The sequence below is a fragment of the Hyla sarda genome, chromosome 4 (genome assembly GCF_029499605.1).
Source record: "Hyla sarda isolate aHylSar1 chromosome 4, aHylSar1.hap1, whole genome shotgun sequence".
NCBI lineage: Eukaryota > Metazoa > Chordata > Amphibia > Anura > Hylidae > Hyla > Hyla sarda.
This window is the reverse complement of record NC_079192.1, coordinates 98,315,097-98,336,087: the sequence shown is the minus strand read 5'-3', so window position 1 is coordinate 98,336,087 and position 20,991 is coordinate 98,315,097. Positions and strand designations below refer to the sequence as shown.

At 44.5% G+C, this 20,991-nt stretch overlaps 1 protein-coding gene across 13 annotated transcripts in view; it reads left to right on the top strand.

Annotated features, from left to right (window-relative positions):
* SLC24A1 (solute carrier family 24 member 1) overlaps positions 1–20,991 on the top strand; it is a 143,909-nt gene that overhangs the window by 49,614 nt on the left and 73,304 nt on the right. For all 13 annotated transcript variants that reach the window (XM_056571719.1, XM_056571714.1, XM_056571710.1 and 10 more), the window contains 2 exons: positions 7,593–7,655; positions 9,374–9,482. In XM_056571719.1, coding sequence (XP_056427694.1) covers positions 7,593–7,655; positions 9,374–9,482 — 172 coding nt within the window. The remainder of the gene's footprint in view (positions 1–7,592; positions 7,656–9,373; positions 9,483–20,991) is intronic.

Genomic DNA, 20,991 nt, shown 5'->3' with positions numbered 1-20,991 from the left:
AGAACTGACGGAGAGCGAGTCAGGTACGGGAGCCGGGGTGCGCATCGCGAGCGGGCGCTACCCGCATCGCGAATCGCATCCCGGCCAGAGGCGGTATCGCAGCGCCCCGGGTCCGTGGAACCGACCGGAGCGCTGCAGTGAGAGGAGTGTAGCGAGCGCTCCGGGGAGGAGCGGGGACCCGGAGCGCTCGGCGTAACAGTACCCCCCCCCTTGGGTCTCCCCCTCTTCTTGGAGCCTGAGAACCTGAGGACCAGACTTTTGTCCAGGATATTGTCCTCAGGTTCCCAGGACCTCTCTTCTGGACCACAACCCTCCCAATCCACTAAAAAGAAGGTTTTCCCTCTGACCTTTTTAGATGCTAAAATTTCTTTGACGGAGAAGATGTCCGAGGAGCCGGAGACAGGAGTGGGGGGAACAGATTTGGGAGAGAAACGGTTAATGATAAGTGGTTTAAGAAGAGAAACATGAAAGGCATTAGGAATACGAAGAGAGGGAGGAAGAAGAAGTTTGTAAGAGACAGGATTAATCTGGCGCAAAATCTTGAAAGGACCAAGATAGCGTGGTCCCAACTTATAGCTAGGGACACGGAAGCGGACATATTTGGCGGAGAGCCATACCTTGTCTCCAGGGGAAAAAATGGGAGGAGCTCTTCTTTTCTTATCCGCGAATCTCTTCATGCGTGAAGAAGCCTGTAAGAGAGAATTTTGGGTCTCTCTCCATATGATGGAGAGATCACGAGAAATTTCATCCACAGCGGGCAGACCAGAGGGCAAGGGGGTAGGGAGGGGGGGAAGAGGGTGACGGCCGTACACCACGAAAAACGGGGATTTGGAGGAAGATTCAGAGATTCTGAAATTATACGAGAATTCGGCCCAAGGTAGAAGATCTGCCCAGTCATCCTGGCGGGAGGAAACAAAATGTCGTAAATAGTCACCCAAGATCTGGTTAATTCTTTCTACTTGTCCATTGGATTGAGGATGGTATGCAGAAGAAAAATTTAATTTAATCTTGAGTTGTTTACAGAGAGCCCTCCAGAATTTAGACACAAATTGGACGCCTCTATCCGAGACGATCTGCGTAGGCAACCCGTGAAGACGAAAAATGTGTACAAAAAATTGTTTAGCCAACTGAGGCGCTGAAGGAAGACCAGGAAGAGGGATGAAATGTGCCATTTTGGAGAATCGATCAACGACCACCCAAATAACAGTGTTGCCATGGGATGGGGGTAAGTCAGTAATAAAATCCATACCAATCAGAGACCAAGGTTGTTCGGGAACAGGCAGAGGAAGAAGAAAACCAGCGGGCTTCTGGCGAGGAGTCTTATCCCGGGCACAGATAGTGCAGGCTCGCACAAAGTCCACCACATCAGTCTCTAGAGTCGGCCACCAATAGAAGCGAGAGATGAGTTGCACAGATTTCTTGATGCCCGCATGACCTGCGAGATGGGAGGAGTGACCCCATTTGAGGATTCCGAGGCGTTGGCGTGGAGAAACAAAGGTCTTTCCTGGTGGAGTTTGCCTGATGGAGGCTGGAGAAGTGGAAATCAGGCAGTCAGGAGGAATGATGTGTTGAGGAGAGAGTTCAATTTCAGAAGCATCTGAGGAACGAGAGAGAGCATCGGCCCTAATGTTCTTATCAGCAGGCCGAAAGTGAATTTCAAAATTAAATCGGGCAAAGAACAGAGACCACCTGGCCTGACGAGGATTCAGCCGTTGGGCAGACTCGAGGTATGAGAGGTTCTTGTGATCGGTGTAAATAATAACTGGAAATCTTGATCCCTCCAGCAGATGCCTCCATTCCTCAAGTGCTAATTTAATGGCTAGAAGCTCTCGATCCCCGATGGAGTAGTTCCTCTCCGCCGGAGAGAAGGTCCTAGAAAAAAAACCACAAGTAACAGCATGCCCGGAAGAGTTTTTTTGTAGAAGGACAGCTCCAGCTCCCACTGAGGAGGCATCAACCTCCAATAGGAAGGGTTTAGATGGGTCAGGTCTGGAGAGCACGGGAGCCGAAGAGAAGGCGGACTTGAGTCGTTTAAAGGCGTCTTCCGCTTGAGGAGGCCAAGACTTGGGATCGGCATTTTTTTTGGTTAAAGCCACAATAGGAGCCACAATGGTAGAAAAATGTGGAATAAATTGCCTGTAATAATTGGCGAACCCCAAAAAACGTTGGATGGCACGGAGTCCGGAGGGGCGTGGCCAATCTAAGACGGCAGAGAGTTTATCTGGATCCATTTGTAGTCCCTGGCCAGAGACCAAGTATCCTAGAAAAGGAAGAGATTGGCATTCAAACAGACATTTCTCAATTTTAGCATAGAGTTGATTGTCACGAAGTCTCTGAAGAACCATACGGACATGCTGGCGGTGTTCTTCTAGATTGGCCGAAAAAATTAGGATATCATCAAGATATACAACAACACAGGAGTATAACAGATCACGAAAAATTTCATTAACAAAGTCTTGGAAGACAGCAGGGGCGTTGCACAGGCCAAAGGGCATGACCAGATACTCAAAGTGTCCATCTCTGGTGTTAAATGCTGTTTTCCACTCATCCCCCTCTCTGATGCGGATGAGGTTATAGGCGCCTCTTAAGTCCAATTTAGTAAAGATGTGGGCACCTTGGAGGCGATCAAAGAGTTCAGAGATGAGGGGTAAGGGGTAGCGGTTCTTAACCGTGATTTTATTAAGTCCGCGGTAGTCAATGCAAGGACGTAGAGAGCCATCTTTTTTGGACACAAAGAAAAATCCGGCTCCGGCAGGAGAGGAGGATTTACGGATAAAGCCCTTTTTTAGATTCTCCTGGACGTATTCAGACATGGCAAGAGTCTCTGGGGCAGAGAGAGGATAAATTCTGCCCCGGGGTGGAGTAGTGCCCGGGAGGAGGTCGATAGGACAATCATAAGGCCTGTGAGGAGGTAGAGTCTCCGCTTGTTTTTTGCAGAAAACATCCGCGAAGTCCATATAGGCCTTAGGGAGACCGGTTACTGGAGGAAGCACAGAGTTACGGCAAGGGTTACTGGGAACCGGTTTTAGACAGTCCTTGGAACAAGAGGGCCCCCAACTCTTGATCTCCCCAGTGGACCAATCCAGGGTTGGGGAATGAAGTTGAAGCCAGGGAAGTCCAAGGAGAATTTCCGAGGTGCAATTGGGGAGGACCAGAAGTTCAATCCTCTCGTGATGAGATCCGATGCTCATTAGAAGGGGCTCCGTGCGGAAACGTATGGAACAGTCCAATCTTTCATTGTTTATACAATTGATGTAAAGGGGTCTGGTGAGACTGGTCACTGGGATGTTGAACCTGTTGACGAGAGAGGCCAAAATAAAATTTCCTGCAGATCCAGAGTCTAAGAAGGCCACAGAAGAGAAGGAGAAGGCAGAGGCAGACATCCGCACAGGCACAGTAAGACGTGGAGAAGCAGAGTGGACATCAAGGATTGTCTCCTCTTTGTGCGGAGTCAGGGTACGTCTTTCCAGGCGGGGAGGGCGGATAGGACAATCCCTCAGGAAGTGTTCGGTACTAGCACAGTACAGGCAGAGGTTCTCCATGCGGCGTCGTGTCCTCTCTTGAGATGTAAGGCGAGACCGGTCGACCTGCATAGCCTCCACGGCGGGAGGCACAGGAACAGATTGCAGGGAACCAGAGGAGAGAGGAGCCGAGGAGAAGAAACGCCTCGTGCGAACAGAGTCCATATCTTGGCGGAGCTCCTGACGCCTTTCGGAAAAACGCATGTCAATGCGAGTGGCTAGGTGAATAAGTTCATGAAGATTAGCAGGCATTTCTCGTGCGGCCAGAACATCTTTAATGTTGCTGGATAGGCCTTTTTTAAAGGTCGCGCAGAGGGCCTCATTGTTCCAGGATAATTCAGAAGCAAGAGTACGGAATTGTACGGCATACTCGCCAACGGAAGAATTACCCTGGACCAGGTTCAACAGGGCAGTCTCAGCAGAAGAGGCTCGGGCAGGTTCCTCAAAGACACTTCGAATTTCCGAGAAGAAGGAGTGTACAGAGGCAGTGACGGGGTCATTGCGGTCCCAGAGCGGTGTGGCCCAAGCCAGGGCTTTTCCAGACAGCAGGCTGACTACGAAAGCCACCTTAGACCTTTCAGTGGGGAACTGGTCCGACATCATCTCCAAGTGTAATGAACATTGGGAAAGGAAGCCACGGCAAAGCTTAGAGTCCCCATCAAATTTATCCGGCAAGGATAGTCGTAGTCCAGAAGCGGCCACTCGCTGCGGAGGAGGTACAGGAGCTGGCGGAGGAGATGGTTGCTGGAGCTGTGGTAGTAACTGTTGTAGCATAACAGTCAGTTGAGACAGCTGTTGGCCTTGTTGCGCAATCTGTTGTGACTGCTGGGCGACCACCGTGGTGAGGTCAGCGACAACTGGCAGAGGAACTTCAGCGGGATCCATGGCCGGATCTACTGTCACGATGCCGGCTGGCAGGTAGTGGATCCTCTGTGCCAGAGAGGGATTGGCGTGGACCGTGCTAGAGGATCGGTTCTAAGTCACTACTGGTTTTCACCAGAGCCCGCCGCAAAGCGGGATGGTCTTGCTGCGGCGGTAGTGACCAGGTCGTATCCCCTAGCAACGGCTCAACCTCTCTGGCTGCTGAAGATAGGCGCGGTACAAGGGAGTAGACAGAAGCAAGGTCGGACGTAGCAGAAGGTCGGGGCAGGCAGCAAGGATCGTAGTCAGGGGCAACGGCAGGAGGTCTGGAACACAGGCTAGGAACACACAAGGAAACGCTTTCACTGGCACTAAGGCAACAAGATCCGGCGAGGGAGTGAAGGGGAAGTGAGGTGATATAGGGAAGTGCACAGGTGTAAACACTAATTGGAACCACTGCGCCAATCAGCGGCGCAGTGGCCCTTTAAATCGCAAAGACCCGGCGCGCGCGCGCCCTAGGGAGCGGGGCCGCGCGCGCCGGGACAGAACTGACGGAGAGCGAGTCAGGTACGGGAGCCGGGGTGCGCATCGCGAGCGGGCGCTACCCGCATCGCGAATCGCATCCCGGCCAGAGGCGGTATCGCAGCGCCCCGGGTCCGTGGAACCGACCGGAGCGCTGCAGTGAGAGGAGTGTAGCGAGCGCTCCGGGGAGGAGCGGGGACCCGGAGCGCTCGGCGTAACAGTGGTTGAAGTCGAAGGAGCTTTGCGCAATCTCACTTTAGCCCAGACCACACTGTAAACTTAATAAGATCTAAACTACTTAGTTATTTATGAGGAACGTGCACCTTTTAGATACATTTCGGGGAATTACGCATGATGTACACCCAGGCAAATGGTGGAAAAAACCTGATTCACACATACAATGATACATTCCCCCCATTTTCTTCATGAGAGAACCCCTTTAAGTGTAGTAGATTAACATGAACTTGCTTTTATTAGATCGCGTAAGAACTGTTTCCTTATTATACTTTCAATTTGGCACTGATGAAATGTCATAATCATTAGAATGGTTCATACCAAGGTTTCAAGGTATAATTAAAGGGTTATCACAACTAACATAGTTAAACTTGTAGTACACATCAAGATGAATCTTTTTGCAAATATATTTACTGCTCCTTCCCACCCTTGTTGACAGCTCATTGTCAAGGTTACTGACCACTGCTCCACTCTAGAAGATGTGGTCGGGCTGGCATATATTCACAGCATCTTGCATAAGTGTTCACCCCCTTGGATCTCTCTCTCTATATATATATATATAAATATTTACACGCACACACCAGCCCAACCACCCCTCCTTCTGTCAACAAGGGGAGGAAAGGAGCAGCAATATCAGAAGAAGGATTCAAGTTTGATAAATAAATGTATTTGCAAAAATATTTAACTTGATGTTCCCTACAGGTTTAACTACGTTAGTTGAATGGGAAAACTCCTTTAAGGGAATGGATGAATTGCATTACCAAGACAGTTTATCAAACTTTGGCTTATTTAGTTAAGGGAAAAAAGATGTTTTAATGGCAATCTGATCACACTGTACCAATATAGGAATTGACAGTACAGAGATCTTTCTAGTGATCTTTTCATGTGTAGGTCTGTAAACATGGCAAGAAACATCCTCTACATTTAGAGGAAAAAAGGTTTCACCATCATCTCAATTAGGAATTCTTTACTGTAAGAGCAATGAGACTTTCTCCCACATGATGCTGTGATGATTGATTCACTAAACAAGTATGAAATATCATTTTACTAGTAATGGATACTATATTTCTGGTGATAGCACATGAATCCATAGATTTATTATGATTACCATATTTTGAGTCGGGAAAAAAACATTTCTTTGGATCAACACAGTAGGGTTTTAGGTTGAACCTGATGAAATCTTGTCTTTTTTTAACCTTATCAACTATGTAACCTTATCAACTATGGCTGTTCATGCTTGTGTTATTCTGTATGTTATTCCGTTCTGATGTTTTTTCAGTTGTACTCTGTGTTTTTTTTCCCTAAGAGGGCAGAATGGCATGGCCTGCTAACGTTAGGGATCCCATTAGTATCTTTTTGGATAATATAGGTTTTGTGCTTCAACCCATCATAAATGGAAGTGTGTCAATAGTGACCTTGCTATATTCAGCATTACTATTTTCTAACAATAACATAATTCCTTAAACTAACCACCATTCCATATTTCTTCATGACAAACTGAAAAACTAGGATTGTAGGATTAATTTATACAGTGCGGTAGCAAAGGTTTTCATTTTGTTAGGGTTACATCCAGTAGTCACCTTTGCTCCCTACTTAGACAAGTGTAGAGGTCCCACACGTACGGCTTTTAAGCCTCAGAGCAGGGATGTCAATAATACCAGAACCACCTTCTTACCCCACAATCCTTTCATGTTGGAGGACTCCCTGCAACTGGAGACGTGAAGGAGTGGGGGCAATCTCTAACCTAAAACAAGATTGCAAACTGCTTTATTTGCAAACTTCTACATCAATTAATCTAACTGTGCTTCTAACTATGTTGTAACTTCATGTTCTTTGCGTGTAACATATACACTAAAAGATTTCAATACAATATTATTTTTTGCTATAATATCACTTATAAATGTCTGAAATGCCAGGGGCTTTATATGACAGATGCATTAAATACATAATAGATGTTGTCCTTGATCTACACTGTAATCAATATGTATTCTGCAGTGTATTTTAATGTTATATAACTGGTAATGATTGATGCACTGCAGAAGAATACAAATCCTGAGCACTTTGCCCTTTCGATTTATTTCCAAAATAAACCTGTTCATCAAATGATTTAACCTGGCGGCCAAGTTTATGACACTTCATGTTATGTCTCCATGCCAATAGAGCGAAATATATGAGATGAATGGGCAGTTCTGAACATTTCATGCAAAGTGAAGATCAATCTCATTCTCTTATGCCCTAAGCCAAATCCATCATATGAATCAAATTATCTTTGACACCTGGGAAATAAACACAAATTTAGGATTTGAAATAAAAATCTGAATAATTGAATAATTCTCATTCCAAATATCTGCAATTTTCCATTACGCAGTACTGTTAACACTGTTGTTGCTGATAGTTGAGCATGTTTGTCCTGACTGATGGTGTTACATGGTTACTTTTCATGTCTATGTACAGAAAGGCAATGGGTCAGTTGCAGGGGATGAGCCAAAGCCACCAGAAGACAACAACAGATTAAAGGTAGGTGATCCAAGGAGTTTAATACAGACTCAAATGTACTAATCCAATTTACTGTCTTACCTGTGTGTAAGATATAATGTTGTACACTTGCAAATTGAAAGCGTGAACTTTCATTCATGCTTCGTTTGTTTTAGGGACATATTTATGACTGTCTGCAAGTCAGAGTTCTGCATCAGAAATTTGCTCTTTCAGGGCACAACTTAAATCCTACATATGGTATCGGATAGCTTTGGCAAACTAATTTGTAGTAATAAAATTTTAAAATAAATGTGGAGCAGTGTGACCCTAAACCCAGTATTTCAATAATACTTGCATAATTACATTATTTGCATGTCGACCATTAAATATAATTTTATTAACATTAAAAGCATATTTCTTATGCAAATGATCTGAACTGTATTCATAATGCCTCTAACCTCTGGTGTGCAGTAATAAACAATCTCTGGTTAGGCTTTTAGCAATTCCAACAGCTTCCCTTAAGGACTTTTTTCATCTTTGATATCACAAGCGTTATCCTTCTCATGCTTTCCTGAGATATTTAGTTGTCAGGTTAAAGGGGTACTGCAGCAAAAGGTAACTTATCCCCTATACATAGGATCTCCTGAAAGGAGTGTTTGTTGGGGTAAGCACGTAATCCATTCATTCTCTGTGGAAGCACTGAAGAGATCAGAGTGCTGTACTCCGGCATCTCTGGCGCTCCCATAGAAATGAATGGGGTACGTGCTGACCCCTGGACATGCTCCTCTCAGAGAGCTAAGGCCCTTCAGGAGATCACGGGGGTCCCAGTGGTATGACTCACCATGATCTGCCACTTATCTCTATCCTGTGGATAGAGAATAAGTAAATTTTTGCTGCAGAATCCCTTTAAGCCTTAAGTCAGACCTCTAGGTGTTATGTGTGCCAGACCATACATTCTACAGCAATACAAATGTGGTGGCTATCACCACCAACTCTTTGCTTGACCACTGTTTCCCAAACATTTAAAGATGCTTCTTATGACATCTTCTGTGTGTTAGACCACAAATTTGCCAGCTCTTCAGGTGTGGGAGCGCTCCTTACTAGCTCTTCTTGGTGCCAGACAACTCATTCCTATATCCACAACAGTGGGAGCTAGTTTATCTATGTGCCAGGCCACTCCTTCCCAGCATTCCAGCAATGGGAGTCCTCCTTTTCTAGGTGCAAGGCCAGTCATTTCCAAGGTCTAGAACTGTGGGAGCTATCCTCACAAGCTCTTTTATGTTCCAGACAGCAACTTCTCTAGCTGTCAAAGCTCTCCTTATCAATACTTTTAGGTGCCTAAACACTTACTTCCCTTCTCCCAAGTTCTCGAGGTGCTCCTCATCACATCTTTTTTGTGCCAGACCACTCCTTCAACATTTCTCTGGATGTGGACGCTTTTCACATCAACTCCTCTTTAGGCACCACCTTTACCAGCTGTCTTTTATGGGAGCCATCTTCACCAAGTCTCCTAAGTGCCAGACTACTTTTTATCTCAACCACCAATGTAACTTTTTGGAAATATGGGTAGTGGGGGTTCTATATCTGGTGCTGAATACTGGATACCTTGTGTTCATATAAAGTTCAATTTGATGTATTTAGTAAGGTGGATATGAATTAGTGGGGTTTCCTTTCCAATATGATGTTAAATATACAATTTCATAAAGCGTGAAAATAACTAAGCATTAATATAAAATAATATTTGTCCCTCTTCTGTCCAGCTGAAGCCTTTCCTTACCAGAGGTGGGAGTTCGGCCTCTCTGCATAACAGCACCATTCGCAGTACCATATTTCAGCTCATGATCCATACCCTGGACCCCCTGGGGGAAGGTAAGACAACTCTCTATGAACAACATGATCACTAGATCCAATAATATTACTACATGGGTTATTGTAAAGCTCCATGATGGATTTTACTCATTAGTCTCCAATCAAATCATGACATCTTCTAGGGCCTTTTGTTCCTCGTCATTGTAAGATTTTGTCCTGTGTGAATGTGATTTCACCAGTCGTAGGTCATTTTCACTGAATAACAGAAAACATAGCCAATTTCTCAATCGGCTTTGCTTTTTTTCCCTGCTAATCTGTTCTGCTGTTCTGTAGATTATTTACCCTGGTTTATGCCCTGTATTGGTTTCTGATTCCATTCAAAAACCTTGAAAGCTTTCTTCTAAATGGGCCTTCTATGTCTGACTTTCCCTTTGTACATATCCAGAAGATATCTGGGCCTTTTACTGTTTGACAAAACTTAGTAGTTGCGGTAAAGCAACATCTGTATTTGATCAACGTGGTTTGAGGGCGTAATGTTTCTCTTTGGGGGAGACTGCATTGATTTACAGAGTAGCAATCTACCATAAGCAGCAGTAGGTAAAGAGTTGTTTTCCATCTGGAAGAGAGCTACTTTTTTTTATATAGTCTTGAAGTGTCGGGTGGAGGGTCCCCAATATATACATGTGATAGATAATTCTGAAGGGAACCACTAAGTAGCATCACTCATATATAGGTTCCAATGCCACAAAAACTTATACTGTGCAGTATGTGCCTCTTTACTGCTTGCCTCTATAGGGAAGCGTGCAGTCAGTAACGCTATTCCATACAGTAAAAAAAAAAAGCAAAAACCTCAATCCTTATGCCTACTGACAAACAGAGGCCAAAGGGATATTTATTTGGCCTATATCAGGTAATGGGGGTCTATGACTACATTTACTGTATGCACTGCAGGCGTTTCCAGAAAATATGCAGAATGACTGTAGCCCAACTTGACGTGTTAGCTAGTATTTATTTAGGAGTATTTAAGTTTTAGCAAATTAATATTATTATTATTGGAGAATGATACATTATCAAACTTTCCAATATACTTCCTATATCAATTCTATACAATATTTAAGATATCTGCTTGGTGTTATTCAATGGGAACCTTTATTTTTTAACTTCCAGTGGATACAAAGTAGTCCTGGTCATGAGATGGACAATCGGGTGGGCTGCTGATTATTATTATTGTGTATTAGAGCTGTGTCCTGTAACCAGCCATGCAGCTATGCGTCTACCACATGACCAGGACTTGGTATAAAGAAAGTTCCTATAGAATAACAACTAGAACTCTTGAAACTCACACAAGAAAGTGGAACTTTTATTTATGGATGCATCTTTCATTTTCTGAAACCAGAATGCCCTTTGAAGTCATTTAGTAGAACATTTATGATTAAATAGATGAAAAGCTTAAAGCACTTTGCTATCTTTATGCTGCCCATAGACTTTAAGGGATTATCCAACATATGGGGATTTTAGTACATACCTGCCTTACAGTAATAGACATGTTTAGGAAGGATCCGCACTTGTCTTGGACCTAATTTGCTATGCTGTGAGATTATCATTAAGCTGTGGCTATCTTTTTGGGAGCTGGCTATTTCTTGTTGGAGTTTCTTCCCTTAAACTACAAATCCCATGATTCCTTGTTTGTAAGTGTGAGGTCACTATTCTACCTCCCACACCAGCCATCCCATCAATTGAAACACACCTGTGATCTCTTTAATGCAATAGACTAGTATTTTCTGGCCAGGGTGCCTCCAGCTGTTGCAAAAACAGAATGATCTTCCTCCCATCTAGCAGTTGTTTCACCCATTAAAGCAAAGACAGGCTCCCTCTGATCACCTGACTAGTGATGTAATGTCTCAAGCCACACTACTGTGGTGAAGGTGTGATGAGGGCCGATGGCATTAACCCCTTGTGTTTGTGATGCCAGGGCGTGGTTTAACCTCTTCATCACCTGAAGGTATACCGCTGGATCCTGGGCTAGACACGGGGGCAAATAATGACTCCGACGCCAAGTTACGGAACAGCAGCAGCTTTACTGAGGTAGACAGGTGTAACAGTCTTAACAGCTCAGCCAGGCCCAAGGAGGTGACCAGTGACTTCAGACCCTTTAGGGCTTGCTGGGACTTATAGTGGACTTGGATAATTTGATGCAGGGCCACACTGACTTGACACAGATTAATCTTGACTGACTTGACTGAGACTGACTAGACAGACTTCACCCCGTTTGTAGCTTACCAGGTTTTTATGTTCACCTGTGGGGTAGTGGGCTGGTAACTGCGTGGTAGGCTTTAGGTCTCCTCAGGACACCAGACACTTGACTGTACTGAATCTCAGCAAAGACTCAAAGAGAACTAGCTCCTCCCAGGGTTTATAAGGGGAGACTCTTGAAGGAATTTGGGGGGCCCAAGCAAAATGGACACGGGGCCCCCCCCCCTTGATGTTCACGCATGTCACACTCTAGGGCCGGCGTCAGGACGTAGTAACGATGGCCCTTGAATGCTGGGAGCACGACGTGAACGTCGATATGAGGCCCCCACATTAGGTGCAGCACAGTTCCCCCCACGTTAGGTGCGGTACAGTTCCCCCCACGTTAGGTGCGGCACAGTTCCCCCCACGTTAGGTGCGGCACAGTTCCCCCCACGTTAGGTGTGGCACAGTTCACCCCATGTTAGGTGTGGCACAGTTCCCCCCACGTTAGGTGCGGCACAGTTCCCCCCACATTAGGTGCGGCAGAGTTCCCCCCACATTAGGTGCAGCAGAGTTCTCCCCACACTAGGCCAGCAGTGTTCCCCCACATTAGGTGCAGTATAGTTCCCCCACATTAGGCAGTATAGTTCCCCACATTAGGTGCAGTATAGTTCCCCACATTAGATGCAGTATAGTTCTCCCCACATTAGGTGCAGTATAGTTCCCCACATTAGGTGCAGTATAGTTCCCCCCACATTAGATGCAGTACAGTTCCCCCACATTAGGTGCAGTATAGTTCTACCCACATTAGATGCAGTATAGTTCTCCACATAAGGTGCAGTATAGTTCTCCCCACATTAGATGCAGTATAGTTCTCCACATTAGGTGCAGTATAGTTCCCCACATTAGGTGCAGTATAGTTCTCCACATTAGGTGCAGTATAGTTCCCCACATTAGCTGCAGTATAGTTCTCCACATTAGGTTGGCAGTATAGTTTACCCCACATTAGGTGCAGTATAGTCCCCCCACATTAGGTGTAGTATGTTCCCCCACAGACATACAGCCTCCAGCCATACAGTGTATGGCTGGAGGCTGTATGCCTGTTTACTGCCAGTGTTCTGACCACTGCTCCTTTTGTCCGGCCACCATAGCAGTAGGTCCCTGGACTGGAGGAGTGGTGGTCGGAGCACTAAAGCTGATGTGCCGCTGGTCACTTACCATGCTGGCCAGCGCATGTCCTGTTCGCTGCTCCGCTCCTCCGCGTTGCTTTCCAATGGGCGCACGCACGGGACCCCCCCCCCCCCTGGATCCGCCACTGCATGCATTATATACACACACAATACACTGTACACATTACATACTGTACATGCATGCTTCATACACACACAGATACTGTGCACATTACATACTGTACATGCATCATACACACACATACTGTACACATTACATACTGTACATGCATCATACATACACACTGTATACATTACATACTGTACATGCATCATACACACACACTGCACACATTACATACTGTACATGCATCATACCCACACACACACTGTACACATTACATACTGTACATGCATCATACACACACAACACACTGTACACATTACATACTGTACATGCATCACACACACACATACTGTACACATTACATACTGTACATGCTTCATACACACACATACTGTACACATTACATACTGTACATGCATCATGCACACACAACATACTGTACACATTACATAGTGTACATGTATCATACACACATACTGTACACATTACATACTGTACATGCATCATACACTCACACACACTGTACACATTACATACTGTACATACATGCTTCATACACACACAGATAGAATAGATCAGTGTTTCCCAACCAGGATGCCTACAGAGGTTGCAACAACTGGAGGCACCCTGGTTGGGAAACACTGGTATGGATACACACATGCACTTTACATATAGTCATCCTCAGTAGTAACACACACAGGCACAATATATAGACATACACATATGAACACACACACATATATATATCTCCCCACACACACGCTTATACATATATATATATATATATATATATACACATCCAGGGACACCTACTGTAGTCATTCCCCATGTTGTACAGCCTCTGCGGTCTCCTTTCCTCACAGCAATTGTTTGGTTTGCCTGTCCTGTAGCGACGGGCCTGCCCATAGGTCACTCTATAAGTCACATGTCACTGGTACCTTCCTTGGTTACAACACATGACAACAGTATTTAACCCCTTAAGGACCCGGGGGTTTTCCATTTTTGCACTTTCGTTTTTTCCTCCTTACCTTTAAACAATCATAATTCTTAAAATTTTACACCTAAAAATCCATATGATGGCTTATTTTTTATTAAACATTTCTGGCAAAACGAAATGGGAAAAAAATCATTGTGCGACAAAATTGAAGAAAAAACAACATTTTTTAACTTTTGGGGGCTTCCGTTTCTACGCAGTAAATTTTTTGGTAAAAATGACACCTTCCCTTTATTTTGTTGGGTCATATGATTAAAATGATACCATACTTATATAGGTTTGGTTTTGACGTACTTCTGGAAAAAATCATAACTACATGCAGGAAAATGTATACGTTTAAAATTGTCCTCTTCTGACCCCTATAACTTTGTTATTTTTCCGTGTATGGGGCGTTATGAGGGCTCTTTTTTTGTGCAGTGATCTGAAGTTTTTAGTGGTACAATTTTTCTATTGATCGGACTTTGTGATCATTTTTAATCAGTTTTTCATTTTATAAAAAGTGACCATAAATACGCTATTTTGGACTTTGGATTTTTTTTGTGCAGTATAGTTCCCCCACATTAAGTGCAGTATAGTTCCCCCACATTAGGTGCAGTACAGTTCCCCCACATTAGGTGCAGTATTGTTCCCCCACATTAGGTGCAGTACAGTTCCCCCACATTAGGTACAGTATCGTTCCCTACATTAGGTGCAGTACAGTTCCCCCACATTAGGTACAGTATAGTTCCCCACATTAGGTGCAGTACAGTTCCCCCACATTAGGTGCAGTATAGTTCCCCACATTTAGTGCAGTATAGTTCCCCCACATTATGTGCAGTACAGTTCCCCCACATTAGGTGCAGTACAGTTCCCCCACATTAAGTGCAGTACAGTTCCCCACATTAGGTACAGTATAGTTCCCCCACAGTAGGTGCAGTACAGTTCCCCCACATTAGGTGCAGTATAGTTCCCCACATTAGGTGCAGTACAGCTCCCCCACATTAGGTGGAGTACAGCTCCCCCACATTAGGTGAAGTACAGTTCCCCCACATTAGGTGCAGTATAGTTCCCCACATTAGGTGCAGTATAGTTCCCCCACATTAGGTGCAGTACAGTTCCCCACATTAGGTACAGTATAGTTCCCCACATTAGGTGCAGTAGAGTTCCCCCACATTAGGTGCAGTACAGTTCCCCCACATTAGGTACAGTATAGTTCCCCACATTAGGTGCAGTACAGTTCCCCCACAGACATACAGCCTTCAGCCATATACAGTGTATGTCTGGAGGCTGTATGCCTGTTTACTGCCCCACTTCAGTGTCCCGACCACCGCTCCCCCGGTCCGGGGACCCCAGGGACCAGGGTCACGATCTACTGCTATGGCCCTTGGGCCACAGCAGTAGGTCCCGGGACCATAGGAGCGGAGGTTGGAACACTGAAGATGACGTGCTGCTGGTCACTTACCATGCGCGCACGTCCTCCTCGATGCTCCGCTCCACTCTCTTTTCTCGTATGGGTGCACGCACGGGACGTCAGTGAGTGCGCTATCTCCCGGCGGCCTCTTGGTTTTTAAAGTTAACGCAGGGGCCACTGTAGAGAGGTAACCGCCGGGAAATCCTTGTGTCCTGAAAAGATTTTTCGGGACACAGGGATGTCCCGAATGTGACGGGGGCCCCCTGCGGGCACAGGGCCCGGAGCAGTCGCTCCATAGCGCCAATGATGATCCGGCCCTGCCTGAGACAATGATCCTTCTGTATGCTGTTAAAAGTACACCTTGGGGCAAAATTCACATAAGAATTGAGATCAAACATAGGTACAGACACTATATTATGAATTACACTAACTTTATAGCCTCTGCAGCATAGTCAAATCAAAAATAAAAATCCCAGAATACCCCTGACAGTGGACATACCTGAAAGCCGTTCCATTCAACATGTGTCCCACATTCTTATACCCATTGGGGGTCCTGCAGCTAGAGGTTTTCTTGACAAACCTTTTTAAATTAACAGGTTAGAATTAATGTCACAATTATGGTCATTTTTTGTACCAGTTAAAAATTGAAAAATAAAGGGCTTGTGCACTGTGGACAACCCATTTTTCTGTCACAAGGATCACCTCACAATAAGCAAATTTTCGGATGATCTGGTCTTGCAGCCCCCTGTGATCAGATATAATCTGCTAGAAAGCCTGGTAAAAATTGTTCAGTTTCCCTATAGCACCACTGCAGGGGAATTGAAGCATTACACAGTTTCAGTGTTTCAATTCAGTGGCTCTCTGTGTAATGTGAAGATATGTTGGTCCTCCAAAATAAGATAAGTTAGTTGGGCCTGAACTTAAAGGAGATCTGCAGCTGCATATAACTTATCCCCTATCCACAGGATAGGGGATAAGTGTTTGATCGTGGGGGTCCGACCTCTGGGACCCCTGCAATCTCCTGTACAGGGCCCCATCTCTAGCTCTCCCTGTGCAGGAGGCGTGTCAGACACGGCCCCCTCAATGTATCTCTATGGGAGAGGCGGAGATGCAATGTTCGTGTATCTACCCCTCTCCCATAGAGGCTGAGTGAGGTTGACGACACAAGCACTAGCCGCACAGAACCGCGCCAGTGCTGGATCCCGGTATGTGGATCACGGGGGGGGGGGGGGTCCCAGCAGTCGGACCCTCCGTGAGCAAACACTTAGGGAATAAGTTATATACCGCTGCACTACTCCTTTAATTGCACGAATTTATGAACGTGCAACTTTCGTCGCACAAGCAAAACACATCTTAAAGGGGTACTCCACTGGCCAGCGTTCGGAAGTAAAAGTAAAGAATTTTTACTTCCGAATGCTGGCCTGTGAAGTACCCCTTTAAACCTTCCACAGCTCAGAGCTGTCTTGGAAAATGAACGTCAGTGGTGATTGCCATACGTGTGACAAATTTATTAACACTGTGTGATCTTTTGATAGATTTGTCACACCTAAGGCAAAACAGACAGCAAAAAAAAAAACCCTGAAAGAAGCATACCAAAGACATAGCTTGGTATCCTACTCCCCACACTGTTCTTATCTTTCCACAATTGCTGTCGATACTGATATTACTAGTTTGCTACTTTCTATTTAATACTAAATCAGAACAATAGTTGTTTACAATTATATTGTATCAACATTTTTGAACACTTCTAAAATCCTCTACAAACCCCCCAAATTTATTAATGAATTCCAGAAGAAGCATTTCTTTCTTCCAATGACTTTTTATGTTGCCTTGGTAAGAATAGGGTCGCAGAAATGGTCTTGTATGGAGTGCATCTGTGTCTCTGTTGCACTTCTGTCCTGCCATGGCCTATTTGCTGTAAATGGATTATCTCCTTGGCATTCAAGTATAGTTTAAAAGAGATTGAAGCTAAGTAGATAAATTGTTATTATGTTAGTGTGCCGGGTTATGGAGTGGAAGTGAGAAGCAGACAGATGGTCACCAGTGATACATATAGATGCAGAAAGAAAATAGAATCAAGTAATGTTGTTAATATATCTAAAAACAAATCCCAAACAATGTATGGTGAGTAATTGTGCATTAAACGGAACATGCAGTTCTACATATTGGTGTAGTAAATATAAAATATAAGCACACATTTATAAAAGATATAGCGTGCTCTGGATTTATAAACTGCAGGAGGCCATAAAGCTACTTCAAAGGTGAGTCAGCAGCTGTCAATTGCACAGCAGGATGTCATTTTTTTGTTTTTTTTGTTTTCTCATTCTCATCTGCCAAGAGCCATTATTTTTAAATTAACATGTGAGTGGAGTGCTTGTTTTTTTTTTTTTTTTTTTTGTTCTTTTTTTTTTTTTGTAGGGAGCATTGAATTTTTTAACGCCAACAATTTGGGGTATATATAATACTGTAATTGTTTTTATTTTTTCACTGACTTTTGTGTATACCTTGTTTAGAAAAATCATGATAAGCAGAATAAAATAAAATAAAAAAGATCGTTCACTATTACAATAGAGAAGGCAAAGTGCACAAAGTTACTGTGCAAATCACTTGACATACTTGTGCCAAATTATGAAACAGGGCAAGAGTTATAGAAAATCAAAGCAAAACTGGCTTAGTTGCCCATAGCAACCAATCACTGCACAGCTTTCATTTAAAAAAAACAAATTTTAAATTTGCTTACATAGTGTAAAAAAGAACAATGGGTTTGTTGTGACAGTACAGCGAAACGTTCATAAAATAGATTTGCTAAGGCTAAGTTTCCACTTGTTTTTTTTTTTCTGGCAGTATTTGGAAAACTACCACTGCAGTTTTTGAGCCAAAGTCAGAAGTGGATCCATAAGGAAGGAGAAGTGTAACTCCTTCCTTTATATGTCTTGTTCCTTTTGAATACACTTCTGGCTTTGGCTCAAAAACTGTAGAAGTATTTTTCCAAAAACCACCAGAAAAAAAACAAGTGGAAACTTAGCCTTAATGTGCTCCACATAGAAACTGCAATTTGCATTGGTTGAAGCGACTGTGTAAATGTCATGAGCAAAGTCTGGGCTGGCGAAAGACTTCAGAAGAGAGGCAGTGAACAGGAATTGAGCTGTGTATGAACATAGTCTTAGAAAGTTGACCAGGCTGAGTAGTATTGAGGTACAGATGCAAAAAAAAAAACAATATTATGGAGTATCTTACAAAAAATGTCTGCGTTGTAAAACATACAGATTCTTTAAGAATAGGAAGAGTTCCAGGAAATTCAGAACAGCTGCCCATCATATGCTGCTTCCCCTTCACTGATCACAATGATCAGTACACTCATGGGGTACAAAAGACCATGTTGCCGTGGACACAGTTTTCTCTATGATTAAAAGAAATCTACCATCAGTGTCACCTGCACTAACCTGTCAGTACAGACAGGTAGTGCAGGTGACACAGATGACAATCATACTTACCTGGTCCAGTTCCTTACTCTGGTTTTCCCGCAATCTTCCGCTGTTTCTTCCGTTCCCTTTGAGTACTCATCCGTCATTAAAGGGAACATATCACTAGTTTTATGCTACCCTTAACCATGGGCATCATAAAAACACTGACAGGTCCCTTATCACAATGATATATGTGTTATCCTGAAGGGCTGTGCTGTGTCAGAGTATCCTAGTTATATCTTTGGCAGGGAATGGTGCGTGCAGTCATTGGGGTAGTCTGTCAGCCCTAATTGACCAACCTGTAAGTGACAGACAGGGGACCACCCAGATGACCAAGTTGAAGTTACAACTATGATTACTCTAAAACAGGACAGAGATTTAATTGTGCTAAGGGAACCTGTCAGTGTTTAAAACTGCCAGTTTCATTAGTCAGCATGAAACTACTGACATGTTTCCTTTAAGGGACCCTTCTGCCTTCCAGCTTGAAGGCCAGCTGTAATTCCCTTTGTTGGCCCCAAGAGAGAAAGAAAGAGAGAGAAAGCTATACAGTAAAATCATCTATGAGCCAACCACCCATTTTCACAAGAGATTTTTTATGGGGCTGGTCCTCTCAAAGAAAAAAGCATACAAAATGCTGATAAAATGTCTGATTAAGTCAGCAAGCATGTGCAGGATGAAAGAGCCAAACATCATATGTGTCAAATTACTGGTCCCCAGCATCGTTCTATATGTGATTCATAGTCCCCAGCATGGCTACCCATCTCACCATCTTATTCCTAGTCCATAGCATAGCTTTCCATCCAATTTCTAGTCTCCAGCATGGGACCCCATATCATTCCTAGTCCATGGCATGACTCCCAAGCTCCCAATCTCAGCCTAGTTCCTACCATGGTTCCCTCCATCCATGGTCACCAACATAGCTCCCCATATCATTCCAAGTCTACAGCATTGCTTCCAGTCTTGTTCCTGGCCCCCAGCATGGCTACCTATCTCATTCCTGGTCCTATGTGTGGTGCCACGGTGCCACTAGTTAGGCAGGGCAAATAAGAGTCCAAGGCCAGGTCAGGATTAATGGTAGCTTTACTGAGGTAGACAGATGGTACAGTCTTTACAGGTAGGCCAGGATCCCAGAGAGGTGACCAGTAACACAGGGGACCTTGCAGATTGCTGGGACTTGCAGTGACTTTGACAAACTTTACCACAGCCACGCTGACTATAATAAACTTGACTTGACTGAAGATCAGCAGACAGAGATGACTTGACTTACAGATCTGTGGATGCAATTTAGGCTTGAGGCCTCCAGGTGTTCTGGACACTGGAGACGTTTGGACTGGACTTGACCTCAGAAGAAAGTGTGTGATAAGAGAGCGATTGTAGTACCCCCCCCCTCTTATAAAGAGGGGCTAGGCAAGGAGCCCATAGGCTAGCTGCAGGTATCTGGTCACCTGGTGTTCTCTGGGTAACAAAACATCTGACTTTAACATGTGACAGCCATTATCATGTGATCAATAACCATGTGACCATATCAAAGGTCCTTTACACATAATGTACAACTATACAGATTATAGGGGTACAATGCAGGAGAGCCCTGACATGCAGGGACTCAAGCTGATAGGACTGTGAGATGCATATCCAGTACTGGGACATCACAAACCCCCCTACTTAACTAAAATTGCCCTCGATGTCCGTCCTGGAAGCTTTGAGGAGCGAAACGGCCATGGGGCCACAAGCAGTGCTGGTTGTCTGGGAGAGAACATGGGGACATCAATGGATGGGTGGATCCCCTCTCCAGGCACGTATTCCCTCGTAGGTCTGGCAGCTGGGGGAGGAAGTACAGGAAGTTCAGGCAGGTTTTCTTTGCAACATAACTTTATCTGTTTACGATGGCCAACTTGCGGCTCGTACCCTGTTTTCTGAATTGCATTCACATCTGATTCTGGATAGGGTATGGCCATCACCATGTAGGGCTCCGTTTCCCAGAGGGGTTCCAGTTTGTGTGCCCTTGGAAACTTCCGCAGCCAGACCTTGTCGCCTAATTGGAGGGGTTTGGCAAAGGCATGACGGTTGTAGTCCTGTTGTTGCCTTTGCTGAGCTTCGCCCATCTTTTTTGGAGTGTTTATTCTGGAGGGATTTTAATATCACTCCTCTTTTTTTCAGGCTTATTTACTGTTCTGTTGCACATTTTTTGTGTCG